The sequence below is a fragment of the Echinops telfairi genome, unplaced genomic scaffold, assembly GCF_000313985.2.
Source record: "Echinops telfairi isolate 266 unplaced genomic scaffold, ASM31398v2 ScPeMD7_3;HRSCAF=10, whole genome shotgun sequence".
Classification (NCBI taxonomy): Eukaryota; Metazoa; Chordata; class Mammalia; order Afrosoricida; family Tenrecidae; genus Echinops; species Echinops telfairi.
Genome location: NW_022103899.1, coordinates 9,236,701 through 9,248,224, shown reverse-complemented (window position 1 = coordinate 9,248,224; position 11,524 = coordinate 9,236,701). Strand labels below are relative to the sequence as shown.

The window sequence follows — 11,524 nt, the reverse complement described above, 5'->3', positions numbered from 1 at the left end:
TACACAATTGATGTGTGTATGGATTGGGATAACAGTTGTATGAGCCCCTAATAAAATGTTAAAAACAAACAAACAAACAAACAAAAAAAAACAGATTCGCACAGTTTTAAAAGTGAAAAAAAAAGAAAGAGAATGGAATTCAAAGGGAGGAAGAGATGTATGCAGAAGTAGCTGAGGAGGAATTAGGTCCAGAATTAGCAAAGAAAGAATGAGATGATGTGATAGAAGGAAATGATGTTCAGGAACTTATAGGATTGCTAAAACAAATGCTTAAATGCCATTTGACTACCAGTCCTGCAGCTGCTCCATTGCCCAGAGCTACTTTCACTTTCGCAAGGCTGAATCATGGGGAGGAGGAGGAAGATTTTTCTTTACCCTCAGGACTAGATACCATTCATGATAAGGACAAGGCGCCTCGCGATCCAGGAATAATCGCTTTTCCCATATCAAGCTTGTGCAGGGATCAGCGGAGCTGCATATCAGGCTGAGTTGTTTGCAGGAGCTATAGCTAGTGCTATAGTCAGTGGAAAGCGCTCTGTCTGCTAAAATCAGTGGCAAGTGCTAGAGGACTCTGCAGCCCTATCTCATTTTTCTAAGCCTAAAAGAAAGTGTTCCCCTCCTGGACCAATATTTTATAGAATCATAGAAGGAGAGATTTTACAATGGGGTCAAGGGTTTGCTCTATTTCCACAATTTCCGAAGCCGAGTGGTTGCCAACCCGACCTCTGAAACGGAGAGATGGCTAAGAGGTCTCGCACTCAGGAGGAGTTCCTGCAAGCGTTTCAAGAGCTATCAACAGTCAGCGCACCTTCTTGGTTGCAATGAAGAGGCTGATCTTCCTACATGGGGACAATTAAAGAAGCTAACCCAAGAAGCAGAGAAGGTGGTGGAACAAGCACGTCAGCTTTGCAATCCTAACACCATGTTTTTGGCAATGCTAGCTGTAATCAGCTGTCAGGTGGGGATGGTTCACAGTTCTTCATTTATTTATTGGGCCTACATTCCTAAATCCCCTTTGCTTCAAGTCGTTTCTTGGGGTGATTCTGAAATACCTGTATTTACTAATGGCACGATTGGATGCCCGGGCCTTATGGAAAACTCCCCTTCCCTTTTGCTGAAGAGGAAGGCAGGCATATTAATAATTATAGCTTAGGGGTGAGGGGATTCCCTATTTGCCTAGGATATGGTTCTCATTGTTTGTCTTATCCACATGAGGTGTGGGGAGTGAAGTTTGTTTCTGCAAGAGGCTTTAGAGGGAAGGTCGGTAAGATCTCCGAGGTCACTCCTACCCTGTTATCTATTTGCCCACTCCCTAATATACAACCCGGAATGCAACATTTGGTATGGACTCCTTGTCGAGGAGAACGGCTTAAGATATTGTTAAATCATACAGACTTTAAAATAGTAGACTGGAGCCCTCATGGAGACTTTATTATAAATTTTCTAAAATACCTTTAAGATGGTGCATACATAATGGTTCTTTGAAAGGAACTGGCAATGAAACTGTTATGGCAACAACAAAATGACATTGATGCTCAGATAGCTGAAGACATCACCAACTTACAACAAACAGTGTTGTGGATGGGAGATCAGATATGCTTCAATGTGATTGGAACACCTCTTATTTTTGTATTACTCCTGTTCTGTATAACGTTAGTAAGGATTGGAAAAAACTTAGAAATTTATTAATTGGACATAAAAATGTATCTTTAGAAATTCAATTATTGGAATATCAAATTGGTGAAACTTTCAGTAGACAATTACCCAAACTTACTGGTACTGAAATTTTTAAGGGAATTTCTAAGAGACTGTCTTCTATTAACCCTTTGGAACAAGCAAAAGCTTTATTATCTTTAACATTGGTAGTGTTATTCTATTAATCATTATATTGTTGTTCGCCTTTTTAGTCTTCTGACGGCAAAACCAAAGACGAATGATTATGCAAAAACAGCATGATGTTATGGCAGTGTTTCAACATATTAGAGATCAAAATAAAATGTAAAAGGGGGATATGAAGGAGTCATGAGAGGGGCACTGTGTCTCGTGTCATGTATCTGTCTAGGACAGTGCACAAACGTCTGTCCTAGCTGGTTCTCATAAACTGCTTCCTTACTGCAAACGGGAAGGAATGGGGGGGGGGCAGCTGCAAACAGTGTTTCCCTGGTAGAAAGTAAATCAAAAGCGGTACAGGCTGTGATACAGAACTCACGCTCAAGGCTATGAGAAATTCAAGTGTGGGAATAGCAAACTGATCTGGGAACACTGCCAGTATTTGGTACTTAAAAATAAAGCACCGTGGGCTGTCAGGGCTGCAGTTTGTACCGTCTCTGTCTGTGTCTATTTTGTGCCGCAGTCCTGTATTGTCTGTGTGTGTGTGTGTCTGTTTAGTTCCATGTTTATTCTCTCTGCTCAAGAAACTGCGGCATCAGAGCAGATGGTGGTTTTGAACTGCTGACCTTGCAGTTAGCAGCCCAACATATAACCCACTCTACCACTCGGCCAGGGTCACCAAAAGTTAGCATCAAGTCAATGGCAATTGGTTTGATTTTGTTAAAACAATTAGAAAAAGAAAGTGAAAATAACATGTAAAATGCTTACTATACTGCCAGTCTGATAAAAGGTTCAATAAATATTAGCTATAATCATGAAATAATGAGTGGAATATAAAACCAGCTGCTCTAGGAAATAAGGTTCTCAAGTGAAAAACCTCAAATATATTTGATAATTTCTTCCTGGTTAATCCTTTAAAAATACTAACAAAGCACTTTAAACCAAATAATACTCAAAAGCAATTACAGTAAGAAGGGTTGCCACTATGAAAATGATACTAGTTTACAATTGGAATTCAACTATGGTGTAGGTTATTTTCACTAGTCCTAGTCGTAGTACTTCTTTGATAACGAAGTCCTGTAATTGATACATGTTGCACTTAGGTAACAATATTTTGTCTTGACCACTGAAAACACCAGTATGCTTTCCATACTCGACAGACTAAGTTACTTCACTAAACACATTGTGTGTGACACTAAGGCTAGAAAGCAGAGTTCTATCTCTAAATTCTAAAATCACACTTTTGACACGATATTTGCTTTTCTTATTTGAAATTTAAAGTTAGTTGGCGTTAAAGGATCATATTTCACCATTTCTAAAAGGCAATCCCTCCCAAACACTTCTAACATCTCTGAAATGGAAATACTTTAGAAACAATGGCATCTTAGCACTGTCATATTTAGTGTTTTCACTCCTTAAACACTAAACACAGTCATTCAATGCATAGTAGGATGTCAATGCCAACTCATGGTGACCCTGAAACTATAAATCTTTACAGGGGCAGAGAGCCTCATCTTTCTCCCAAGGAGCAGCTGGTGGATTTACAACAGCGGCCTTACCGTTAGCAGTCCAATGCCTAACCACAGTGCCATCGGGACATAAAATCATGGTGAACCTTGCAATCAATGGCATCTTAGATTAGGTAAAATTCAGTACACATAATTTTCACAAGTGGTTCTTGGAATCAGAGTGGCTTTTAATCCACACATCTCTATAACCAAAGTCGTAACTTAAAATCAAGGTTCTGACTTTGCTTTAATGTTTTGATAAAGGTGAATGTTACACCTTTCTAATCTTGTATACTTCTATTAGCATTACTATAAAACTATTTTCAGCACTTTACCTACCTGCCAGTAAAGGTGATCTCATTTCCATCACTCCTACTGACGGACCACTGATTGACCGAGACTGCGGAGTCACTGGAGCTGGCAAATCCCCCATTAAAAATCCAGGTAAAAACTGGGCGTTGACCCCTGGCTTTGGAGAGGCAGGTGAACCGAGCATCATTGGTTCAGATCCTAAAAGAATCCAAAATATTAAAAATAATTAAGGACATTTCTATTATATTAGCAACCAAAAAATGCAACAAATGAGCATAATTTGGGGGGAATTAAATCAAAATTGTTAAGTATTACAAAACCATACTTGAATCTACAATTTTAAAGTAATAAAAATGTAAGATGTTATTGTGTATTAGCAATAGTAGTAACATGTGACAGTTATTCTGTGTACTTTATGTCACAAATTTCAGAACCAAAGCTTACTTTTAAATTTTAAAAATATTTAATGACTTTTTCTTAAAAACATCTAATATAATCAGAATTTTCCATTTCCAGGTCACCTTCTCTTATGACAGATGGAGTACACAAAATCTTATCAGCAATCAGATTCAAGAGCATTAAACCATTATTTTGTGATAAAGGTGTAATCATACATACACAGATTAAAGAACTAGAGCATTAATCATAACATAGTATCTTAAATCAGAAACATTAGAAAGGCTAATTTTAGCCTTCTTAAAAATAATTTTTAAGAGTTAGGAATAAATAAAAGACTTCCTAATATAAAATTAATTTTAAAAGAGAACTGATAACCCATAGTTATTCAAAATTAATTTTAAGAATTAAGTAAAACCAAATAACCAAACTCACTGCCATCAAGTGGATTCAGATTCATAGTGACCCCACAGGCAAGACTATCACCGCCTCTGTGGGTCTCTGGGGCTGTAGATCTTTATGGAGGAGAAAGCCTCATCTTTCTCCCATGAAGTGGCTGATGGTTTCAAACTGCTGGCTTGCACTTAGCAACCAATCAAGTAAGCACTACACTACCAGGGCTCCTTACATATTAATGTCCCAACTCTAACTATGAAGAAACTCTAATTTTAATTTCAGTACAAAATAGCACAGTAAAGAAAATGTAGGATCCAGAGTCAAAGACTTGGATCCAAGTTCTCTCAACAAAATGATTACACTCAGCTGTAATTATACTAAGATAGCTAAGAAAGAACGCATTTGACTTTGTACCTAATATATAAAGTTATATATGTAGAATTTGCAATTATTGCTTATGAAAATGTAGCTTTTCAACAGTGAAAGGCTTGTATGAGATTTGGGGAATGCAGAAAGGTCAGGTGTTTTGGAATTTCAAATAGTTTATAGAAAAATTCACTATATTTGATACATTTTTTCATTTACTTCGTGAAGTCCCATATTCCTTATAAACTATTCTTTAACGTCTAAACCTTAAACATTTGCTTCTAGCTATCCAAAAGCTTCCAATCATTTTTTTCTTTCTTATCTCTCATTGTACACTTCGGCATTTCAGTGAAAGTATATGAAAGAAAAAAAGAAGAGCAAATCATGGAAAAAAATACGCAAATACTGAAGTATAGTTTGGAAAACTATAATTAGTTTTAAATGATAGTGCGTAAGTTACCATTCCTATTTCCAAAGAAGCAAAAGTAACTTCTAGTTGATACTCAGGCTTTTTAAAAAACTCTGATAGGATTTTTTAACCACAGTAATAAAAACTCAGTTTTGGAAAAAACAAAAAGCAACAACTCAGTTTTATGTCAGTGGAGCTATTCGTTTCCCTCCTCCATCCTCTCAAAGGGGGGTGTCTGTCTGTCTCTCTCTTCTCTCTCAGGAAAAGTTCTGATGTACCTGGATAAATATTATACTGAGACACAACAGAAAGTGCCAACGATCAAAGGACAAGTTGTCATTAACCACCCCTCATGGCTGAATCCCCCATAAGAGAAAGTTTACATAATTTGTAAGAATCCTCCATGGCTTAGACTTACTCTACCTCACAAGATAGAATGTTCCTAAATGATAGATACTGTAACTCGGTTAACAATTTGGTGCAGAGCTAAAACTAAAAGACAACAGTTGACTTTAGTATACCAGTAGGAAGTGGGGAAAAGTGTATTCCTTGCCTGGAACAGCGGCAGTATGTATTAAAATCAGCTATGTCCGATTTCTACTCAGACTGTACACAAGGGGAGGTGGCAGGTTTCATTGACATTTGTAATCACAGAAAATAAACTCCAAAACCAAACTCACTGTCATCGCGTCGCTGTCGATTCACAGCGACCCTACACGACAGGGTGGAACTGCCCTCCTGCGTTTACTGGAGTAGAAAGCCCTGGCTGGCGGTTGCGAACTGCGACCCTCGGGGATCGCAGCCCAAAGCGTAACCATTACACCACCAGGGCTCCCCTTCTCCAGCAAATAGGCATGCCAAAATATTTCTTAACCAACAATAATAGTAACTGGATAGGAACAGTTTTCTGATCTTTCAAATATATTTTTAAAAAATACTTAGAAAAATTAAAATGTAGCACAAAATCTGTATTATTGACATGCACTTTGTTTCTTATGGGACTAATACAAAGCAGTTTAGCTTCAGTAAGCCTCATTCGACAAGATACGAATTGCGCTTTTCCAAACTCATTGTTCCCGTTACGTCTCAGTGACACCGACGGTCTATTTTCTGTTCTAAATTTTTAAACAGGTCTCACAAGTCACACAACTCAGGGGCCGTAAGCGTGCTTCCCCACGACGAAACAGTCCACAAAAGCGCGCAGTGCACCGTGTGGATGGATCGGAAATTCGCACAGCGCGCGGTCACAGGAACAGACTGACTGCAGCACCGCGACGCGGGGCCCGCTAGCGAGCCGTCACCATCACCTGGTTGGCCAAACGTCTCGCGGTTCAAGGTTTCATGAGGAGCAGCAAGCCCAGAGGAACCCTCCCTTTCAACAGGTGAAGGAGGGAAATCACACCAGGCACTGGAAAGTCCACAGGGGACCCACACAGAAGCGGCCGCCTGTCACCTCGCATCCCGGGCGCCGCCCACCCACGTGTGCGGGGTCAGCACCTTTCACCGCCGCTCCCCGGAAGCCCGAGGCGCGGCGCCGGTGCGGGGCGCCACGCGCCCCAAGGCCGGCCGGGCTGCCGGCGCGCGGGAGCGAGCCCGCAGCGTCACCCCGACAGCTGTTTCCCGGGGTGCTCCCCGCCGGCGGCTGCAGGTAGGGCGCGGACGGGGAAGCTGGGGACCGAGAGGCTCTCCCTCCGGCCCCGAGGCCAGCAAGGAGCCAGGCCCGAAGTCCGCGGCGCGAGCCAGGGAAGTTTCACTCACCTACTGTGGGCGCCTGGGGCTCCACGGCAAAGGCTGCCATTCCGGCGGCAATTACACCGGGCCCGGAACGGTCCCGATTTTCAAAAATGGCGGAAACGCCTCACGGGCCGGGGCGGGCCCTTATGGGGAGCGCAACTTCCGGACATGCGCTCTCGGCTGTGGGCGTGGTCGCCAGGTTAGACCCTGGCGGCTGTTTGGGCGAAGCATGCGTGTGGCGGAGGGCAGGGTTTCCCCGGGTGGGTAGTGGCCCCTGCAGGAGCGTGACACGATTAAGGAGGGATACGAACACCGCGTTCTAAGGCTGTCCTAAAACCTGGCAGTCTGCTTAATTAGCACTTCTGAAGAAGCAGCAGCTCAGTCCCTAGTGGAATCAGCTACGGTGGTATGGATTTTAAACTTAGCCCCTTCTACAGGCTTCAGTAAACCTCGCATGCAAAGAAGGCTGGGCAAGGTTTAGAGATAAAGTGCTATCAGCTATGAGTTGTCAATAAAACTCCATTGAATTGACCGTCTCATTCTCCCTCTCTGTTTACCTTGAAACGGCCTGATGGATTTTTTGCATAGTTCACAGTGTCCCCCAGCTAGAGCCGTTTCTAGCTATTGGCAGGGAGTTCTCAATGACATGCCGATTCATTGGGTGGTGTTTTTGCCAGGAGTATGGTTCCTTGGGGGATTGGGACTGAGTGTTTATGGGTGCAGACTGCTTCGTTTGTCCCCTGCCAGGCGACTGGTGAATTCAAACTACTGACCTTGAAAACACCAGCTGCCACCAGGCAGGCAGAGGTGGATAGGATTGTGTAAATGAAAAATAGGCTAGAAACATTTCCTTCAGACTGTTCGCAGGAAACATGGACTGGGAGAGGGAGTTCTACGATTGGTTTGTAAGTTAGTGTACAAAAGACCTTCCAATTATAGGTGACCAGATGTTATCATTGGTAAAGTGGGACACCATTGATAAAACTCATATCCTGGCGAAATAGCCACATGGCAGCCGAAAACCGTATACCCTAGCTTGTTGTGCATTCTTTCCAAAAATCGGGACTTTTTAAAACGCTGCGGGACGCGGGAAACATTGTTAAAAATCGGGAGTGTCCTGCCCAAAGCGGGACGTCTGGTCACCTCCAGATGATATTCAGGTTTGTTTTGTTTTTTCACCTTAAAAGCTGTTGCTTTCTTTTCAGAAAGTAAGTCATGTTCTTCACCTGACTTCCAGCTTATGCCCTTCCACCTGACTTGCCTATCGTGATCCACAGATGCCAGCTCTGCCCTGTCTTAAAACCTTCTCTAGATCCTATTCCTCCTAGCTATCATGCCCAAATTTCTCACATCTTTTTTTCAACATTTCAAAAGAAGAACCACAGGTTTTAGAAGGTAATTCGTTTTGCTAAGCCCACCCAATCCTATTTGCTTTTTAATGTATTACACCCTGAAACGTGTGTAAATCCTTCTTGGTAATGAAATTACAAACCTCAACTGTTTTTCTCGTAATTGCCAAAATTAAGCCTGTCATCTTCCCAGCTGGAGTATTCAAAAAATTTGACGCTCTCTTCCTAAAAAAAAAATTTTTTAAGTAAATAAACAAATTTCTCTGTTTTTCTTGATGTCACACTGTCCTGTTTGTTTCTCATCTTAAATATTAGTGTTAGTCAATCATATCCGTCTGGAATACCTGACGTGATCATTGCAACCCTTTTGTTCTAAAATACTTTAAGTATTTTCTTGGGTATTAAGTATTTCTTGGGCCTTAACTTTTTCTTTTCTATCACTTTTTAATAAATTTATGTTGACAAATCAATGACAAGCTCTAAATAATTGAATGAAGAGTCATCTGACATGCATGATATAATTTTGTATGTATACAAATTTTTTAGATCTTAAATTATCACACTAATTCAATTAAACATTGTGATTTCTAGAAACATTGAAATAATTATATTTATCAAATGAAGTGTATGGAATTTAAATTTTTTGGTTCTTTGTTTATTTTGTTGTTAAGGGAAATTTCTGTAACTTGAATTATCTTTAATGAGAAGCATATTTATAGAGAATTGTTACATTTTTCTATTTATAATTAAGTCTTTAGAAATATTGCAGTCACTGAATTCTTCTTTACATAAATTCTATTATTTTAATTGTAGCATCTGCTTTCCTATCCTAAGCACGCTTTATAAAATACATATTAAACAAAATGGAAGACATTCCATATTTCTATTCAGAATTCATGGCTCCCTCAATGGGCCTCTCGGGAACAAAAGAGTCCATCAAAGTGTTGTCTTTAAAAGCCAGTGTTTTCAAATTTAGGTGGAAAATATTTTCTCCATAGTACTGTGCAAATATTTAATACAATGATTGTTAACTGGATTGATGAATTGAAAGCCCACCACCTCAGGGGTCTTGCCTCCTAATCTACCCTCTCCCTATCTCACACATACCCAAAAGTGAAGTATTTGGTTGGACTACCTAAGGTTACAGGAGCCCCAACCTGAAAACTGATTGCTTTGTACTATATACCTTTGACTTTCTTCTACATTCAAAACAATTTTTTAAAAGGTCAAATGTGAAATCTCATGCATGTTTTGGCAGCATGTATACCAAAATTGCAACAATACAGAGATTAGCATGGCCCCTGCACGAGGAAACACATTTGTGAAGTGTTCCATGTTTATAAAACTATGCGAAATCTCTAAATGTATCCATTTTCAATAAATTTGATAGAGCCAAAGTAAAACTGCTTATGTCATATATATTGAACATTCATCAACTTAAATATAAACTCAGCATCTTTCTCCCTAAAGTCCACCGTCTCAGTCTGTTCTACAAAGTACAAAGAGTAAATTGAAGAAGAAAAAGAGAGCCACCTTCAGGGAGACTTTAGTAACAGGATGGATTTTTGTCATCATTGGAAAGAGGGTGAAAATCGTCTTAAGACTCCCACTCCATCATCCTAGCCTTTGACCGCTTGTACAGCTTGGATGGGTAAATAGCATAGATTGTGATGTCACATAGAACTCAGAGAGGTCCTCCCTCAGGACTTCCTTGTCTGTGCCACTTGCTGTTCTATTGCACGTCCTTAGTGTTTTGCCTCAGTATGATAGGGTCAGAATGGCTACAATTCCCACACTGTGTCTCCAGTGTTTTCCCCAGTAGGGCTATGAGATGTCGTGTCTCATAGTGGGGCTGGCCATATGGTCCTCTCTGTGCATTGGCTGCTCTGAGCGGGGATATCATCCTCAAGGCTTGGTGGGCCAGGATGTGTTCCACTCTCTCTCCCTCCCCCTCATTTGCTCCTGTGTGCTCTGATCAGACATGCCCCTCTCCCTAAGCTGTAGCTTCAGTGCTGTCCTCTGAAGTAAATTCTTCTGGGGGGAGTGGTGGCTGTCCACATAGTTGGGATTGGGACCAGCCCCCTCAGGTTCCCTGCTTCATTCCAGTATGTGTGGGATACAGAAAGATTTCTTCCAAGTCATCCCCCAAATATATGCAAAATCTAGCTGCTTGCTACACATGGTAAATGACTATACACTTGGAAGTCAACAAAAGTAGGTCTCTACAAACTCTAAGGGTTATCTGTTATCTAGAGCAATCATACTAGTCTGTCCCACACAAAATAGGGCCCACTCCCTTCTGATAAGGATAGTAGTAGATTGTTTCCCTGAAGGAGAGCCCAGGGAGGTCAAGCCCACTCAAGGGTAACCAAGGTTAGGCTGCCATATAGAGTCTAGGGCCTGCCCTTGTCACATGTATACCTAGTCCCTCCCCTTCCTATTATGTGTACCCCCCTAGCTCATCCCCTTCCTGTTACACTTAATGCCTATTATACATCCTTTTCTTATGATATGTATGCCTATAGTACAACCCCTTTCTGTTACGTATATCTTTACCAGTAATTAGGGGACATGTACGTCCCCCAAATGATATATAAGCCTTGGTTAGTGATAAATATCTCTCTCTTGCCCTCACTGTGCACAGACCTGGCTGTTGAGATCATGGCCGTCCAGGAAGTGAGCATGCTACCATGAAATGTCTTTGTTACTCTCTCTCTCCCATCTCCCTATTCTCCATGACTTTACTATAATCTTTATACATTTTAACCATACATTTGCGCCTATCAAACCTGCGATTAGTTGTGCCTATCCCCCACAGGTATGTGCATTCACATCTGGGAGCACTGGGTTGAAGTCTGGTCCCTCTTTCCATTTGGAGATAAAAACAATACCCTCCCCTTGGGTGGTTTAGTGCCCAGCTCCCTCATTACGCATTTCTTTTTTGCTTCTTTTTCTTTTAAACCCCCTCATTTTTAGTTGGCTACAATATGTATCCCTGGATTTGATCTGGCCCCTGCCATACTACCTGGACACCCTATTAGACTCGAACTGAAAACACTCCTAAAGGTCAACAAACAGACCTTGAACTATTTACAGGCTTTTCATTTCTTTTGTCATTGTTTTTTTGTTGTTGTTTTGTTTTCTTTTGTTGCTTTGTTTTGCTCTGGCTTTTTTTTGTGCATATTATCTCTGCAAGTCTATCTAGATAAGATAGGCTGGATAAA

The 11,524-nt window shown here is 41.0% G+C and overlaps 1 protein-coding gene and 1 pseudogene across 2 annotated transcripts in view; one reads left to right on the top strand and one right to left on the bottom strand.

The window, feature by feature from the left end:
- NUP35 (nucleoporin 35) overlaps positions 1-7,062 on the bottom strand; it is a 37,136-nt gene extending 30,074 nt beyond the window's left edge. Inside the window, exons 1-2 of one of the 2 annotated variants that reach the window (XM_004701475.2) lie at positions 6,976-7,062; positions 3,678-3,848 (exon numbers count right to left, since the gene is read on the bottom strand). In XM_004701475.2, the coding sequence (XP_004701532.1) occupies positions 3,678-3,848; positions 6,976-7,015 (211 nt within the window). In that variant the 5' untranslated portion in view covers positions 7,016-7,062. Of the gene's footprint in view, positions 1-3,677; positions 3,849-6,524; positions 6,638-6,975 lie in introns of those variants that run through there. The other variant, XM_045296178.1, reaches the window with a different exon arrangement.
- Positions 7,063-9,546: 2,484 nt separating this feature from the next.
- On the top strand, positions 9,547-9,641 carry LOC115872289 (annotated as a pseudogene).
- The last annotated feature ends 1,883 nt before the right edge of the window (positions 9,642-11,524 follow it).